At 38.9% G+C, this 19,888-nt stretch overlaps 1 protein-coding gene across 1 annotated transcript in view; it reads right to left on the reverse strand.

Moving 5' to 3' along the window:
• The window catches only part of LOC121877179 (proteasome assembly chaperone 2-like), a 75,986-nt gene that overhangs the window by 43,565 nt on the left and 12,533 nt on the right, over nucleotides 1–19,888 (reverse strand). Inside the window, exons 2-3 of the mRNA XM_042382821.1 lie at nucleotides 15,921–15,992; nucleotides 10,051–10,200 (exon numbers count right to left, since the gene is read on the reverse strand). Of these exons, the coding sequence (XP_042238755.1) occupies nucleotides 10,051–10,200; nucleotides 15,921–15,992 (222 nt within the window). The remainder of the gene's footprint in view (nucleotides 1–10,050; nucleotides 10,201–15,920; nucleotides 15,993–19,888) is intronic.

The following is a 19,888-nucleotide window of genomic DNA, read 5'->3' on the forward strand; positions in this document are numbered from 1 at the left end:
GAAGGAGTTAGATGGTTGGTGCTGCCAAATCTTTTAAGAAGGAGTTAGATGAAGTGATTGTGGAAAGGAATTATTTGCCTGAGCAAATATTCAATGTGGATGAGACTGGATTATTGTGGAAGCGCATGCCTGAGCGGACATACAGTTTCAAAGGAGTTAATGAAAATGAAGTTATTTCGGATATTAGTAACAAGATAATGAAGTTAGCTAAACAGCTGGAGTTAGAAATTGATAATGAAGATGTTGAACAGTTGGTTGAGAGTGTAGCAGAAGAGCTCAGTAATGAGGATCTTATTGAACTAGATGCACAGAAAATTGCAGAGGAAGAAGAGAGACAAAATGTAGAAGAAGAACCTGCACCCCCCAAAAAGTTTTCAGTGAAACAAATGGCAGAGGCATTTGCTACAATTAATAATGGAATGCAAATGTTTGATGGCATGGATCAAAATTATGAGCGTTATGCCAAAGTTGACAGAATGACCCAAGATGCACTTGCTTGCTACAGAGAAATTTATAATGAAAAGAAAAAACAAACTGTGCAGTCTAAATTGGACATCTATTTTAAAAAGTCCCCCAGTGCTGTCTCCTCACGCCCCACCAGTGCTGCCTCTTCACTCCCTTAGTTTGATCCAATACCTTCAACCAGCAAGTTTCCACAGCACATAAACCTGTTTGAAGAAAGCGACATTGATGACCCACCCAGCCCTGTCTCCTCTTCTGCTTCATCCAATTAATATAATCTCCAGGTATCCTGTAAATAGAAAATTATGGGGGCCCCGTGTGCATTCAGCTGACTACATTAAAGGTAAGTGCTCAGTCACACTGTATCCATTCCTCATTATTTATCACTTTTACTGCACCTGTATTCCCTTTACAGTATGTGTTTGCCCTTAGGACAATTATTTCTTTTACCTGTACTGTATTGTATATACTGTATGTGTGTGTGTAGACACACACATACAAATAAATAATAATGGGAAAATACTCTCACAAATAATAAAAAACAAATTTATTAAAAATGTGAGTCTACCCTCAAGTCTGTGCTTTATTAATAAAGTAATAAAGCACAGACTTGAGGGTAAACTTACATTTGTAATAAATTTGTTACTGAATATTTGTGAGAGTATTTTCCCATTATTATTTATTTGTATGTGTTTTGTGTACCGGTATGTGTGTGTGTGTCTACACACACACACATATTTACAATACAGGTAAAAGAAATTACTGTCCTTAAAACGAATGGCTCCCTGTCCCAGCAGAGAAAATGCGGGCAAATTTAAAACTACCCACAGACATTCTTCAGTATATCCAGGGTGTCGTACGCGAATAATAGAGGACCGCGAAATAAAAATCCGAGAACTTGGAGGGGCCCCCTGTACGTGCTAATTATACTGACGTAATTATAATACAGTAGTTCTGCTATAAACGATAATTGTGTTCTTGTAAAATATCGTGTTATAGAAAATCGCTGTAATAAAATAACAGGCTTATGGAGAAAATAGGGTTAGGTGCAGATTACTCGAAATCGAAAAAATTTAGTAGTTAGCCTAACACAAAGGATAGCACAGTCTAAATAAATGTTACATTCATATCTAATAATGAAATCATACAGTAAATGTAACACTTTACTTGATGGGGGAGAAGGGTGATTTTGAGGTTGATAAAATCGAGCTTCTCTTCAAGTGTTATATCCTTTCTTTTACGATCATCACCGGGAATTCTATCACCAGAACGCTTCTTGTTGATATTCTTCTTTACTATATTCACAGTTAATACAGTGGGGTATGCTATAACGAACGGATCCTACTACGAATATTCCTATAACGAACGGTTTTACCTATAAAATTGAGAATGCTATAACGAACGAAACTCCTACAACGAACATTATTTAATTTTTTTTTTCTAATTTATTGTTTTTTTATTACAAATATTAATGATATTCTTTATTTCAGGGGTTTAGATGCATATTTATGCACTTTTTTACAATTTTTACAATTTTATATTATATTTTTCAGTGTTAAGTGGTTGTATTTGGGGGCCTGGAACGGATTAATCCTATAACGAACGAATGCTATAACGAACAAGGTTCTAGAACCAATTAGATTCGTTATAGCATACCCCACTGTACCACAAAATTGGAGAAATAGTAAGCAAAAATCGCGTTATACAAATATCGTTCCTAATTCATAAATCGCGTTAGAGCAAATTCGCGTTAAAAAACACGTTATAGCAGAAATCACTGTACACTGAAAATCACTTTATGTGCATTCACATTTATGCAGCGACTTTTATTTCTACCCACAATTAATTCTCTGCGGAAAAGATTCCCTATTATGCGTTCTGTAGAAGAATTGGTGCACTAGTTCTGTTTTATATTAACGAGTGCCTCAGTTAACAAGATTTCGGTTAACGATTTACCGTCCATAAGATTCTTAACTTCGGTTAACGAGCAATCCCTCGATTAACGAGTTTTTTACAAGCCGACCTCAACATGTTTTTGCTTGCATTTGGCGGTCCACCAGCTGTAGTATTAGTCCGCCAATACAGTAATCGGTTTTAGGGCTTAAATTCCTTACTATTTTAGTAAATATCAAGAAGTTTATACTATTCAATAATTTTAAAAGTTTAATATTAAATTTTTTTAGTCATTTTAACAATTATTAAACATAATTGAAGGTAAAGAAACTAGTTTCTGGCGCGCCATCCAGCCTGTCAACACACAAACAAGCGTTAGTCTCTCTCTCTTTTCAGTGGAGGTAATATATTGCTTGAGACTCTCTTCAACTAAACGCTTTTTTTCTGAGTTTCCAAGCAAATTATTGATCATTTTGAAATTTATTTTACATATTGACAATATATAATGCAGTGCAGTGTTGATTTAAAGAAAATCATCTTGAATTACACCAAGAGCACTAAAATTTTATGGGTGAAATAGCACCATGGGGTGACTTCTCTTCCACCCCAATGGCTTCTCTTCTCCCTTCTCCACCCCCATTCTAATTCCCATCATCATCATCATCATCATCATCCAGGAGCCTTCTACATACACAGCTCAAAGTAAGTGTACTTTTCTACCTTTTTTGTTGAATTTAGGCAATTTTCGGTGAGCTGGAACCAATTACCCAAAAACCCACTGAAACAATGGTTTCGGTTAATGAGCAACCTGATGGAACAGATTGTGCTCGTTAACCGAGGGAACAATTGTTTCAGAGCACTTCCGGGAATGAGAGATTTCCAGGCAATGAGACGACTCTTTCAAAGCCGGAAAAAATCCCTCATCCCTGGAATTTCCCGGGTAACAGAAAAATTTTCTCGGAAGTTCCAGAAATTGTCAATTACATCGTCTCTCGAACCCGGAAAAATATCCCTCATCCCCGAAATTTTCCGGGTATCAGAAAAATTTTCTCGGAAGTTCCAGAAATTGTCCACTACACCATCTCTCGAACCCGAAAAAAAATATCCCTTATCCCCAGAATTTTGCAGAATTTTCAGGGTAATGTTAAATTTTCTTGGAATTTCCAGAAAATGTGCCAGATTTTCATCTATCAAACCTGGAAAAAACTACCCCATCCTCGGAATTTTCCAGAAAATGTGCCCAAAGGAAAATCATTACCAAAACCGGAATTTTCCGGAAAATTCCAACTTTGGGAATGATTTTCCGAGAAAATTTCAAGTCCGGCTATTGGAGAGTTCCGGGTTTGAGGGATTCCGGCTAACGGAGATATTACTTTTATATTATATTATCTTTATTTCTAAGCCACATTAGAGTACAGCTCCTCCTCGACTTACGACGGGGTTAGGGACCCAAATCCAGGTCGTAAGTTGAAATGGTCGTAAGTCGAAAATGCTTAAATAATACATAGAAAATCTAAAAGGGGTGTCTCTTTTTCTTCTCAGCACCACAAAACTCTCACTTTTAAGCTTGCCAGCCATTTTAAAGTGAATTACAAAATATTTTTTTGTCAGTACACAGCGCAATCACTGACGTCGGGACTCGAAAATACGTAATTTGACAAAATTTTGGTATGACCGAGGCAGGTCGTAAGTGCGGGTGGTCGTAAGTCGGGGAGGAGCTGTATTTAAATGATTTTTCTACAACTTTTATAGCAATAGTGTTCCAGAAATGGTTGTGAAATGTGGCACAGTGTGTGTGTGTGTGTGTGTGTGTGTGTGTGTGTGTGTGTGTGTGTGTGTGTGTGTCTACTGCGCTGTATCACGGGACTCGGCTGGAGTGGTGAGTCAACTATTGCACACACTTCCACTTTCCACACAAACACCCATGCTCTTCATATGTCTTAGTTTATAGTTCTATATTATATTTTATAGTTTTATATTATATTATCTTTATTTCTAACCCACACTAGAGTAATGTAATGATTTGTCCACAAATTTTATAGCATTACTGCTGACTTTTAGTAGTTGTGAAACATATCCAAATTTTCCCCATAAGATTAAGTACAGTATTCACTACGTATATGCGGATTCCCAGTATGTTGTGTTGTCGCAGAACACAACCACAGCACAAAGCTAGGGTCAGGTATACATGTAGAGTGGTCCCTCGGTTAACGAACGGTTCGATTAACGAATTAGCTCCCATAAGGATTTTCAGTTCGATTAACGAAATCCTTACGACAAACACGTTTTGTTGTGCGCATCAGTTGATCAGCTGATCGGCTAGTCTGCCAATACAGTAATTGGTTCTTGTTTACATTCGTTTCCAGTGGAGTAAATATCAAGAAAGTTGGCCTCTTGAATATTTATGCATTTTTTATATTAAAATTATTGGTCATTCTGAAATTTAGTTAACATATTGATAATATAGACAGTACAGGGAGCAGTTTTTGTGCGCTCATCAGCTGATTGAATCACTCAACGTTGCTTTTCAGTTTAACTTTGTTTAGTGGAGTGAACATCGATTTTGTCGGTCTCATGAATATTTTTGAATTTTTACATTAAAATTATTGGTCATTCTGAAATTTAGTTAACATATTGATAATGTACAGTGCAGAAATTATTATGAAATATGAAGAAGGCATTAGAACCAATGCACTCTGTAAAGAATATGGCATGTCATCATCGACTGCCTCTACAATCAGCTGTTTGATATGTAAACAAAGCAGCCGGGAATATGACATACATACCTCAAAGTAAGTTAAAATATAGTATTCTATTGTTTTTTATTTATTATTATACAGTAGACTGTACAGTATAGTATTGTATCTAGTTTATATTTAATGTTTTGTTAATTCTATTACCGGTATACAGTACTTTGTATGTACTGTATACTTTTTCTGTGAGTTGGAACCAATTATCCAATATCCCATTGAAATAATAGATTCGGTCAACGAAATATTTGGTTAATGAACGACTCTGTGGAACGAATTGTGTTTGTTAACCGAGGGACCACTGTATACTGTATGTACTTTCTGGATGTGTACCAATAAAAATATATGTACTGTACAGTAATTCTGCGATTTTTTTATCACGGTTTTGACCATTCGCGTGTTTTTTTTATTAAAAAATTATATATACCGGTACTCCTCAACTTACGACCACCCAGATATATGACCGCTGCAGTCATAAAATTTTTTTTTCAAATTACGTATTTTCGAGTCCTGACGTTAGTGATCGCGCTGTGTACTGTACTGACAAAATTTCCATATGTAATTCCCTTTTTCCCTTAAAAATGGCTGGCAAGTGTAAAAATGAGAGTTTTTGTAGTGCTGAGAAGAAAAACAGACACCCATTTTATATTTTCTGTATTATTTTTGCATTTTCGACTTACGACCAATTCAACTTAAGACCTGGTCGTCGGTCCCTAACCCCGCCGCAAGTCGAGGACTGACTGTGTATATATATATATATATATATATATATATATATATATATATATATATATATATATATATATATATATATATATATATATATATATATATATATATATATATATATATATATATATATATATATATATATATATATATATATATATATATATATATATATATATATATATATATAAAATAGCCTTTAAAAACAAAAATTTAAATTTCGCGCCATTTTCGATATTCCCCTGTGCGGTGCGGCAAACACACGCCACCCTTTCCCGCCTCAGACATCCGCTGCTCTGAGAAGCCTCAGTCCACACGTGCCTACCGTACTGCGAATGCTACTGTGATTACCTCTTCTGTTTGTCCTCCCACGTGCATTCCACATGGCTCCGGGACGTAAGTCAGCCTCATCAAAGGCAAATATTACTAGCAAAGACTCTAAAGTGACCAAGAGATCAAGAATAGTGATGACCTTAACGGAAATAACAGTTTTATTGGACAAGCTCAGAGGTGGTATGAGCTATGACTCGAGATGTGGTGAAGACTGACAATTCATTTGTGTCTTTTGTCAGAATACAAGTCTTCAAGTGGAGGAATGTGGGTGGAAGAGGACTGGCTGACTGGCATGACTGCGTGAGGGCGGGCAGACGCCGGGACAGCAGGGAGAGGCTGGCAATGCGGGTGTTGCTGACCTCAGCGAAATAATGTTTTTTTTATTTGCTTGTAAACAAATTTTTTTTGTATATAACTGGGTTTACGTTTTTCCATTATTATACTACAATATGATTAGTTTCAAATAATGATGTTAGTACATGCCTGTACAGTGCCTCAGTGAGATCACCGGGCCGTGAGTGGAGAGCAAGGAGTGGTTAAGTGCATGACATACCTGAGCTGTTTGGTGGCCACAGGTACAGTGATTCCTAAAAGAGTATTCGCGGTTTTGGCTTTTCGCGGGGGTTTCAGGAAAGCCTCCGATAACGACGGTTCTAATAACGACGATTTATATTTAAAACCCTGGTTAATTTAGGACCCAATTCAATTTACACCTTTATTTTATTCGTATTTACGAAGAAAATAGAAAAATTAAATCAATTACATTTTCATATAAATAATAACTAAATCCCAATATGTATTATACAAATATGCATATACAGTACATATATATAAAAACCAAAACACGCCTTGCGCATGAATGCTGCCGGGCAGGTGAGTGGTTATGCCAGCATCACTAACATAAACAGTTGCACTTTAGTGGCATTTAGTTTTCACGTATCTGAACAGGAGAAAAACTTTCTTAGGTATCCTACGGCATTTTTGTGCCCCTATTCAACATGAACAAGAGAGCAAGTGATGGTTTAAAAGCTAAAAGAAAGTGTATAAGCTTAGCCGAGAATCTAGATGTGTTAAAACAATATGAAAAACGTGAGAGGTCTGTTGATATTTCATGCGCTTTGAAGATGGCAGAATCAACATTGAAAACTATCTGCAAGTGTGAAGAAAAAATGTAAGAAATTGCTCAATTGATGAAGAGAATGTTCAGGAGCTATTAAACAGTCATGGAGAAGACCTAACAAATGAAAAAACTAATGCAACTTGAACAAGAATATGATCGGAGCACAAACACACCAACAAATTACCCCTACCTCACCTTCTCACAAATTTACGACAACATTGGCTGTGTCCATAAGTTTTCGACTTTTCCACCATTGGTGAGTATAATTTTTGTTTTACATTCATAAACATATTCCTATGTGGAGAAATAATGCTATGTTTTCATGTGGTGGTGCGTAATCCATTAGTGGTTACTTCTACTGTACATTAACCCCTACGCCCCCAGGCTAGGATGCCGCTGGCCGTATCCCCCAAACGGGGTAAATCGAGAAAATTCAACTTTTCCCAAAATATTTTTTAACCTTTTTAAATGATAAAACAATAAAAAAGAAGTAAAAAAAACTATATATTGATCTGCTGGAAACTTCCCTGGGGCCACAGTGGCGAGGGACATAAGGGGACAGTGTTGTTTTGACGGCCAGCACTCGTGGTCACTACGCACTTACCGGCCATTTTTTTCTTGCCTTTGTGTCCGGGATGGCCAGTAATGCATATATTTACTGATCATAATACTTATTTCCCATAAATAATTCATTTAGAATATTTTATTGCATTATTTTTCATAAAAAGTGCTCGGCAACACACAGGCAGTCTGTCTGGCTGTCTTTGTGTTTGGTAGAGCAAGTAATGAATATAAATGATTATCGGAATAATAATTCCACAAATAAATACCCTGTACATTTATAACATAATCATGGCATTATTTTCCAGTAATACAGTACAATACTACAATACAATTACACTACTTTTAGCAATATTACTTTGATACAACTTGATAAAATGGACAAACAATGAAAATTAAACAAACAAAAGTAGGTACAGTACAGGTGCTCCTCTACTTAAGAATGTTCAACTTACAAACTTTCAGAGATACAAACATCATCACTGAGGGGGGTTACCTGCCAGAACAGGTGTTTAATGTGGATGAGACTGGATTATTTTGAAGGAAATTCCAGATAGAACAAACCTTACCTTAGAGGAGAAGAGTGAGCCAGGTTTTAAGGTTGTATTAAAGGGTATAGCTGGACTAAATCTCCATAATCTTTTCATTTTTTACAATATGTTTGGTATCTACAAGAGTAAAGTTGGACTTACAAACAAGCCTCAGGAACATAACTCGTTCGTAAGTAGAGCAGCACCTGTACTTACATTCAGGAAGCTTCCCTGTGGCCGAGCGTGTGGCGTCACAGGCAAATAGTCACACTGGAACGTAATAACCCACGCTGGGCATACAAACAATGCCGCGAAAAGGAGAGCGTTCCGGAACGTCAACTGGAGTGTAGGGGTTAAATAACATTACTGTAATTAAAATATTTTTTTTTACATTAATTTTACTACAGCTATAACCAGGGTCTTATTTTCTTCCATTTCATATGTAGAACCATCGTCATGGGTATGAACACAAACGAAAACAATGCCATCTCGTCTCCTCTTGTGTTTTAATATTCTACGTATTATTAATGAATAACTGCATTGTTCATTTCACATACATAAACATTAATTCAATCAAAGAGATATTCAGTCATAAACGATAATGAATCTTTTGTACATATTCTTAATAAGATAAATGACGCTAGGCTTCCACGAGTGCTCAAATACATACGTTGTCGTTCCACTATCTGTCTCTCACTTTTTTCTTTACCATCAGTGGTTACTGCTACTGTACATTAAACAACACTAATTAAAACATACATATTCTTCTTACATTAATTTTACTACAGCAACAACCAGTATCTTATTTTCTTCAGTTTCAGTTGGAGAACTGCCATCCTGGGTGTAAACACTGTCAACAACAATGGCGTACAATCTCCTCTTGTGACCATATTATTATTATTATTATTATTGATTTACACTGTATAAGGTGCATTCATAAACATTATTTAAATATTATAGCTTTAATTTTTCATGAATTTTATTGTTTTTTTGGGAAAAGGGAGCAAAATTCCACACAAAAGATATGAAAAGGTCACACTAGGAATGCATCTCATTATTATTGCTTTATTTTAATGGTAATTAATGATTCACCTCACACTACAATATTGGAGGGCATATTACTGTCAATATTCGAGGGTTTACTGTATGTAGTGAACAACAAGGGGCCCAATGGGCCTTGAGGCACTCATCTGAGTATGTCATTGTGGATGGTTTATGGTCATGTCAGATTTTTGAAAGGGTGTAACTGTAACCCAAGGAACACTTACACTTTAAATCAAATAATTCTGACCACTAAATTTGGATGAAATGGTGCTTTGTGTATTTAGCATTTTTAGTAATGACAGCCATCTAGAATAGTTTGAAAAAGTGAACACAGTATTTTGAAAAAAATTCCCTAAAAGGCAAGATACTGTACAGGTATTAACTCTTTAAAGAACAGCGGCGAACTTAAGATTTTTATTCTGGTTAACACCATATGATTTTAGTCAGCTGAGAAAAATGCCTGCCCTCTAAAGGGTTAAGTAAGGCATTTATTTCTTCCAATTGGAGAGTACAGTATCCTTTCCTCTATTCTCTTCTAGATGTACTGTACTGCTCCATCATTCTTTTCCATAATGTTGGAAGGTCCCTTTCTAACAAAGTTATATACGTACATAGTACAGTACAGTACCTTGATCAAGGGGGCTCTGATCTGCATGATAACAAGAGAGCAGTGAGACACAAGATGTAGGTCTGCACTTGTGACAACATCATTGCTGTTTGGATCATATGGATCACCTCCGACAAGTGGATAAATAGCAGGATGGTGTACTATACCAATCTGAAAAAAAAAAGATACTGGATTAGAGTATCTGTTTTGATAATGTATGGCAATTATTGGTAATTAAGTAAGACCCCTCTAAGTAAGACTTCTATAAGTCGGAAACCTCCATAATAAGTCAGACACACTCTGTCTTTGGAGTGGCAGTTGGGAGAAGAGTCAGCTCCCACATGTTTGTGTTGTGACCACTGGTCATTGTTTTTTATTATATTATTTAGTGCTTCCTTGGTGTATTATTATGTCATCTAAAGCAAATAAAGGCAAAACAACACCACTGAGGACCACTGGGAGAAAAGGAATGGTGCTCAGAACTCTACTAATTTGAAAAGAAACTGATGATATTGTAGTGGACTTCTCCCCTACAACTGCGTAGCCGCAGCCACCAGCTGCTACCATCTTCCCTAGCAACCAAACGAGCGGCAAGGCGGGGGCGTCACCAGATGTCACAGTATCTTAGCAACGGAACCAAAGACCGGCGACTTTCTCGGGTTTTCCCAACATGACTCATAGATGACTCACGGCTGCTGGGTATATAAACTCTGTCTCTCCATTGAGACTCATTCTGGCCTCTCTTCCTGAACAAGCAACACCTCCTCCTCCGCCGCTGCCTGGCGGTCCTCGCTCCCGCCAGCGAGCATGGCGACCCACCAGCTGTCCTTCTCTGAGCTTCCTCACCAACCAGCTCTTTCATTCTGCTCTCGGTTCCTGAACACGCAACACCTCCTCCAGCAAGCTCCTCGCTGTCCAGTTTTCATTCAACCAGGAGGCCAGCAACAGGCAACATCTTCTCTAACGAAGCTCCTGCACATTTACCTCCTTCAACACGCTACTCACCGAACGTCTCTACTGAGCAGCTCCTCACCACACGGCACCTCCAGCACCAGACTGTCTACCATATAACTTATATTATATAAGAAAACCACCTTAGAGTTTCCATCCATCCTGAGTGCTAGGCAACATTATACCACGAATTTCTACAATATGATACAGAATTGATGGTGGGTCTCCATGAATATTATTATCTACCAGGTTTAAATGCATACTTGATATAAGTACAGTAGACTCGCAACTTATGCAGGGGTTATGTTCCTGGGACTCCGCGTAAAGCCGAAAATCACGTTTTGTTGTGAGCATCAGCTGATCAGCTGATGGGGTAGTCTGCCAATTCAGTAATCTCTTCTATGTTTACATTCGTTTCCAATGGAGTAAATATCAATAAATTTGTGCTCTTTAACATTTTTGCATGTTTTATATTAAAATTATTAGTAATTTTAACATTTATTTAACATATTGATAATATATGCAGTACAGGGAACTAGTTTGTTGTACGCCCATCAGATGCATGAGTCGGTCACAAGGCGTCAGTTGAATTTTGGAAACAGTGAAGAGAGCATCTATTTTGTTGGTGCCTTGAATATTTTTGCATTTTTCTTTGAAATTATTGGTCATTCTGAACTTTAGTTAACATATTGATAATATATAGAGCAGTGCAGTGTTGATTTAAAGAAAATAATCTTGAATTACACTTAAAATTTTATTGGTAAAATGACGGCACCAAGCATGGGTCCCCTGAAAGGTGATTTCTCCTCCATCCCCACTTCCTTCTCTTCTCCCATCTCCTCCACCCCCACTTCTAATTTCCATCATCATCTTCAACCAGGAACCTTCTACATACACACCTCAAAGTAAGTGTACTTTACTGCATTTTTTTTTTACTTTGTATGTACTTTTCGGTGAGCTGGAACCAATTACCCAATATCCCATTGAAACAATGGATTCGGTTAACAAAATTTTCGGTTAACGAACGACCTTCTGGAACGAATTGTGTTCGTTAACCGAGGACCACTGTATATTCTTTTTATAAGTGTCTTACTTATCTTTTATATAAATATATAGATAATGAAGTAATTACAGTCAGTATTAAGTTTCTCTTATTCATTTATTGATATTTTACTCATTTTACTAGTAAAGTTATTTACTGTAAATGAAAGGCAAGAGTATTTTTAGGATATTTTTTTATGATTATTTAAGTATTAATGGACAGTTTTTCTAAGTCATCGTCTTGGGACATTGCCGACTTGGCGGAACATTATAACAGCGATTCAGATACTGCTGATGATATTAATGTCACTACTGAACAAATAGTTACAGTAGATTCACATGAAACACAGGTGCAATCCAAGCTAGACATTTCTGTCAGTAGTAGTGAAATTTGATAGAACACTCAGTTGACGATTTAAATCGTAGAACCCTAAGGTCAGGTAATAAGTATAATACGTCGCTTGATTACAGGCAAGTTCTCCTTTCTCCTACCCAGAAAGACAATGTGTCAGACAAATTTTTATTACCTCCTCCTTTAACTGATCCTCAAGTTAGGATTAATTTGAATAGCATAGCTACTTCTAACACCGGCATGTCTACTAACCCTTCTAACGTTATTCAGGTGTTACCGCGTGGCGATTAGGTCTGGGATTTTACAGGGGAAGATGAATACCGGGTAACCACATTTATAACAGCATGTGAGGATACCATTAAAAATGTTCAGATCACAGGAGATGATGAGAAGAAAGCATTTGTTCGCTCTCATATCAAACAAGGTAGTTTTTCAAGTGAACATTTGGATGCCAGTGGTCTTGCTGACCCGAGGTATGAATATTCCAAAAGGCTCTAATTGGTATTTTTGAGTCTGGGCCACAGCAAGGACAATTACATTGGTTGTTTAGTTGGATAGATCGTAGAACAAGTGCGGTTCGCGCAGAAACTCCTATGAAGAGTGTCGCCATTGCTGGTGATGTCTGTCAGGATCTTCTTGCTAATTTTGGTGTCACCGTGGTTTGAGGATGATGGCAACATGTTTCCAGAGAATGTTTCCAAATTGATTGAACTAGTGGGTTTTCTTGTGACAGTTCGAGACCCTATATATTGTCGTGCATAGGAACATGAGTATGCACCAACTGATCTGATAATAGACTACAGGTACTCAAATAAAATTGCTCTCAAGTCAGCTAGTACTCCACTAGCTAGGACAACTACGTCTGTAGCACCAATGCAACAACGAGATCCTAACAACTTAGGTAACATAAGTTAAACAAATTTTAGTATGTACCCATTGTAAGAAGAGGTCATACAGTGGACTTTTGTTACCAGCTCCAGCGTGGTGGTGTCAAGAACAAAGAAAAGAGACATCCAACCACCAACCCACATCAAAGACATGAACCACCCAAAACATATGCTGAGGCTGCAAAGACTACGTCTGTGACAGAACATAAAGCTGATATGTGGTGTGAGCACCATTAGTCTGACTCTCACAACACAGATGACTGTATCACTATGCAAAGATTTCGGAGCATAGACGCAGGATCACCCCAGGTAACACGGCAGCGTACAGTGCGTTGTCATCATCACAAGACTTAGGGGGAAGACCAGCGCCCAACAACACTTCTGTGGCATTCTCGTTAATAGCGGAGCTCAACCAAGCGGAAGTGTTGTCAATTCCGGCGATAGTTGGGTCTATCAAGTTGTCTCTGGATATTGATACGGGTGCGTGCGCAAATGTATCAACTTTGGCATCCTATCGAGAGTTACAACCTACAGTGGATTCCCTAACCGAGATATTTCATTTCGACCTACTGACACCGATTTCGAAGGAGTTTCCGGGACGCAACTGAATATTGCAGGAATGGTAACTACCGCTACGCTTTTCTAGACGTGGTATTTCCTTTTATGCAAATTTTTATGTAGAACAGGAATTTAATTTACCAGCTGATGGGTTAATAGGTCTACCAACTCTTAGAAATTTTTTTATAGATGTTCGTCCAAGTAATAATTCTATTACATTTAATGGAGTTTCCTACAATGCTATGCACAATTCTGCACCGTTACTTTCCGCAAGGTTGGAAGTGTCATCCACCATGCCCATTAGGAGGAAGGTGGATAACGAGTCAAAGCGAGCTCAAGACCTCGCAGACTCACTTTCCCAGCGTGATTATAGCAGCAAAAATTGGAAGATTGTACCTGCAGTATTAATGGGTACTCTCCAATATCAGAATGAGGAAATCACCACAGCCACTGTTGTTTTACCTGACGTGTGCACGGGGACTGATGTACTATGTCTTACGGAACATGCAAGGTTAAAGGCTTATCGTGTGAATCAGCATTGAGCACGATTCGACCTGGTGGTTTAACAGAAGCTCTAGTTCTTAACAGAACAGGCACTCTTAGAATATTGAAAGAGGGATGTTATTTGTGTGATTTTCTAGTTTATCATAACAATGTTGCACCACAGCCTATGCAATTCCCAATTGGTAGTATTTCTTCTCCACTTGAACAAATTTGACATGAGAGGATAGATCAATATCACCACATGTTAAGGTGATTGATCATCCTCAAGGCAAGACTAGACTTTTAGAGCTGCTTGCCGACTACAGAAACATTGTAGCTTTACCAGGGGAACAGTTGGGGCACACAGATCTAACCTCACATCACATATCCTTAAAAGAGGGCACGAATCCAATTTACATACCAGTTTACCAACTACCCCATAGCCAGCGCACTGTAGTTCAGGACATGGTTCAGGTTATGTTGAATGAGAAGGTTATGACACATTCTAAATCTCCTTTCAATAGTCCTTTAAAGTTTTTAGTTCCAAAGAAGGATGGCGGTTGGGGCCCAGTTATTGATTTTAGGTGCGACAATGAAAATACTGTCCCAGATAGGTACCCCATGCCTGTCTTGAGTGATATTTTACAGTCCTTAGGCAAGGACAATGCTGTTTTTAGCAATTTAGATTTGCTTAGTGGTGTATTGGCAAATACCGCTCGATGAAAAATCGCGAGAGGTTACTGCTTTTAGTACTCCTATGGGCCATTTTGAATTTCTACGGATGCCTTTTGGTCCCAGAAAAGCCCCACTGACTTTTCAAAGGATGATCAACACATTGTTTGCTGGATTGATAGGTACCAGTCTGTGTTTACTTAGATGATCTCATAGTAGTCAGTAAGAATGTCGATACCCATCTTGTCAAACGTGAAGTGTTACAAAAACTTTCTACAGTAAAAAGTTTTAAAATTAGTATAGAATTATGTAAATTTAAGTTGTTTTATGTAAGTGATGTCTGAAACTCACTGCAGCATATTTGCTGTACAGCAGAGGCTGCTCTTGAAGTTGCATTCCATTTAGATACGCCACATGTAAGTAAATACAAAAATTATGTTTGAGTTCCATTTTTCTATTCACCTACATACCAGTATTATATAATCACAAGTCTAGTATAAAAAAGGGTGGAAATAACAAAATACTGTAAAGAGGTATAAAATAAATTCAGAGTACAGTTATTATGTCTCCCAGGTCATGCAGAGATTGTAGTAGCTTGGATTTAAAATGCCGGGGCTGGTTCCCATGGAAACGGAGACACTACACAACAATTCCTAAAATTCAGCCAACATGAGACTTGAGTTGCCAGTTCACATGATTTTAGACATGATTATCTAGCCTTTTCAGCAAAAAACAGAAATTAACATTTTGGTAACCAGAGGAAAGTATCTAGGTTTATTATATGGAAACAACATAGGGGTCAATGAGAATTCATCCAACAAATACTTTTTCAACAAGTCACTTGTCAAGCAGGACATTACTATATATACAAAACAATACTGTATAAGAATATTCCTCATGAACACAAGTGGTGATATAGTAAAGTAAAATACAGTACAGTAATGTACCTTCTTTGTGGGTAGGTTGGTGATGAGGAGATCCACAGCAAGCTGACCTACATTTCCCACACATACTGATGGCTGAAAATATAGATTAAAACAACAGTTAATTACGCAGAATTAAAATTCCATTACTGAAGAGTTCATGGTGATTTCTGTAAATGTTAAGTTTAGCTCAGCCTAGACTTCCCATGGATGTGTCTTAGGACCGTTTTCTCAATCGTCATGCCCAATGGTGACCATACACTTCTGTAGAGCGAGGTCATTCAAGAACGTGCTTCGGGCAATACAATGGGTCAGAATCTCCACGAACTGGGCAGGGCTACCACACATTTCCAAATCAGCTGGATGGCTCATTGTTAACACAACCCAGGCATTGAGAACCCCAAGAATATTCCCCCCACCCCCTGAAAAAAAAAAAATATATACTTATATATATATATACAGTTGGGTCTCACATTACGCGGTTAATGTAACCCAGAGGGTACCGCGGAAAGTGAGGAACGCGTAAAGTGAACAACATAACATATGGGATTAATTGAAATGGAGTCCAGGCCGATCCCCAAACTCCACTTTTTGACGACACATAACTATGTTGCAGTAAAAATTTTATCTTAACTTTATGATGGTATGAAAAAACAAGTAATATAGAAGAGGTTAGGTTAGGAAAGATAAAGGTTAACATAGGAAAAATAAAGGTAAGGTTAGAAAACTAAAAATTATGTGGAACACTTACGGTAGTAGAAGAGATGGGTCGGCATACGGTGATGGAGGCTGGTTCCGAGGCAGAGGGCAGATTACTGGCCCTCAGGTGAATCACCATTACTAGGTGAATCACCATTACTAGGTGAATCATCATCACTGTCACTTACAGTTGTCAGGGCTTCCCTGACAAATCCCTCAAAGTCAACTTCACTGTCACTATCACTGGCTTGGGCTGGCTGTGGTGGGTTGCGGGTGAAGAAATCTGTTATGCTTTGCTGACGGCTGGCGTTGATGTTGTCGTGATACACCTTGATGTACGGCTCCATAGTCTGCACCAGCCGGTTATGGAAGACTTCATAGCGGTCATCGTCATTGTCGCGGGAAAGGAAGGACTTCATCTTCTCTGCACACTCCATGGCACCCTTAATATCACTATGACTTAAATTGTGTTCTTCGGAGACTGATGCACCTTCTTCCTCCTCTTCACTGACGTGTTCTTCTTCCAACATCTCGTCGGCAGTCACTTCAGGATCTCTGATCACCTCCAGGATGTCGTCGTTGGTCTCGGAGAAGCCTGTAACTGTAACAGTCTGCGCAGCTTCTCTGGCAAGGTCCACTGCTACTGCAACATTCTGAACCTCACCAGTCACAGATTGACTCCTCCTCTCACCTGGTATTCCATGCAACACATGTCTCCATGTGTGACGAATTGTAGCAATAGACAGCTGATCCCATGACTCCACCAAGATGTCCACAGCTTTCTTGATGTTAAATACTCTCCAGAATTGTTTGAAGAGTATTTTTTGCTGTTCTAACCGTTGTTCCTCATCTTCGTCGCTCTTGCTATCGGTGGTGGTGTCACTCAGGTCACGCAACTCTTCCCTGGTGTTGGTGTAGTCGTTCAGGAGCTGGAATTTTTTTGTTGAGAATGCAGCTTTCACATTGCAAATCAGCTCCTGGTCCATGGGCTGGATTAAAGACGTAGTGTTGGGAGGAAGGAAGACCACTTTTACGTTGGGGTGACGATCTAACAGTAGGGGCGAGTGTCCTGGTGCGTTGTCCAGCAGCAACAAAATATTAAATAGGACATTCTGTCGCTCACAGAATTTCTTTACATCGGGAACAAAACAGTCATCAAACCAGGAGAGGGACAGTGTAGAGAACATCCATGCCTTACGTGCTGTCAGCCAGTGGACATTTAGCTTGGTCATGTCCATGCTCTTGTAGGCGTGCAGCTTGCGGGCTGTGTGGATCACCGATAACTTGAGCTTACAGGTACCGGAGGCATTGGTGGTAAACAGGACGGTGATGCGTTCCTTCTGCATTTTCCGGCCCCGAATCCTGCTGGCATTCTTCACAACGAAGGACTTGGAAGGTAGTTTTTCCAGAAAAGACCAGATTCGTCCATGTTAAACACCTGGTCGTCACTGTACTGTCCTTCCTCCATAATCTCACGTAAAAACGGAGGAAATTCCCGAGCCGCAGCACGATCAGCACTCGCTTCTTCACCACCAATGTTTATATTGGTGATCTTGTCCCGGATCTTAAACCTCTGTAACCACCCAGAGGAAGCAGTAAAGGGTTTGGGCTCTGAAGTTCCCATCTTTCGTGCCACTGCCATGTACAGTTCACGTGCGTAGTCCTTCACAGAGCGCGTGTCGACCGCCATGTTCCGTCGCGCCTGACGCACCAAGTACCTCACAAGTAATTTTTCTGTCTTGAGAAGCACCTGGTTGTGAAAATACTTGATCATAGAAGCACCTGTAGACTTTGTGATCTTCATGTGCTCCTTTATCTTGGCTGAATCCTTCTTTATAGTCCGGATCGTAGATTCGTTCACGCCATGCTAGCGCGCCAAATCAACCTGCCTTGTTCCTTTCTCCAACTCTTGGATGATGCTATACTTCACCTCGTAGCTTAAGGAACGTCGTGTCTTCTTTGGTTTAGTGCCGCTGGGTCCAGGTAAGGAAAGGTTTTTCTCTGGGGGTGGTGGTCCGGCGGAAGCCATTTTACGGAACAATGGATGCGCGATAACACGGAGTGGCCTTGAGGGATGAAACTGTCGCGGCTAGGTCAAGCGTCGTCTCTCCTCCCTCCCTCCCTGCCCCGGGTGGACACGTCATAATACTTTAAGCCAATTACAGCTAGCAGCAGAGGAGGGTAGGGATGCATGGCCAATCACAGGTCTGATACGTCATATGACGTCAGTGATAACGCAACAAAGACACACACTGCGCAACCTTACCGCGCCGCTTGCCCAAGCGGAGGGAGGAGGAGGGAGAGGCAGGCAGGCGGGCGGGTGGGTGGCGCGTGGGGCAAATCTAAAATAGCGTCGGGCCGGACACTCTCCGCGTAATGGCGTTCACGACCTTCGCCGGAGATGTGAGCATGTTGAGTTCTGGCAGGCACGCGTTAGCGGTGAAAGCAGCGGAATCTTGGACATGTGAGATTGACTGTGTGTGTGTGTGTGTATATATATATATATATATATATATATATATATATATATATATATATATATATATATATATATATATATATATATATATACTCTATATATATATATATATATATATATATATATATATATATAATACAACTCCCGACTTACGACCAACTCGACTTACATCTACCCGCACTTACGACCTGCCTCAGTCGTACCAAAATGTGGTCAAATTATGTATTTTTAAGTCCCAAAAATAGTACACAGACAAAATTTTCATCTGTAATTCACTTTAAAATGGCTGGCAAGCTTAAAAGTGAGAGAGAGAGGTGGGAGGGATAAAAATGCCATTTTTCCATCTGAATACAGTAGTGATAATGACAGTTTGGTGAAATGCATAATTATTGAATCATGATCCTTCCTACCCTGTCAATCTTGACCCCCACCACAAGTGGGCAGGGCTTTGAAGCAGAGGGAAAATGTGGAACTAAAACATAACTAGATGAACCTAACCTAACATAATCTGGGCATTGTACTGTAATTACCTACTAAGTAATTCTTCTGCAAACACTGGCAAACACTTTAGAGTCAAAACCCAGCACCAGCATACATTTAGGTTTGCAAGCTGGTGCTTGCAGAATAATGGCCAAAAATATTCCTCTAAGTTGCTCCATCTCACAAGATGGTTGTCTAAAGTATTACCGGAGTGTGAACTTGTATACAGTAAAGCAGTGGTACCCAACCTTTTGTAGGCTCTGGGCCACATTTATCATTACAAATATAGTGGAGGGCGCCAAAACTTTGAGTCAACATTTAAGAAAAAAATAAA

This window comes from Homarus americanus, unplaced genomic scaffold (genome assembly GCF_018991925.1).
Source record: "Homarus americanus isolate GMGI-L3 unplaced genomic scaffold, GMGI_Hamer_2.0 scaffold51859, whole genome shotgun sequence".
NCBI lineage: Eukaryota > Metazoa > Arthropoda > Malacostraca > Decapoda > Nephropidae > Homarus > Homarus americanus.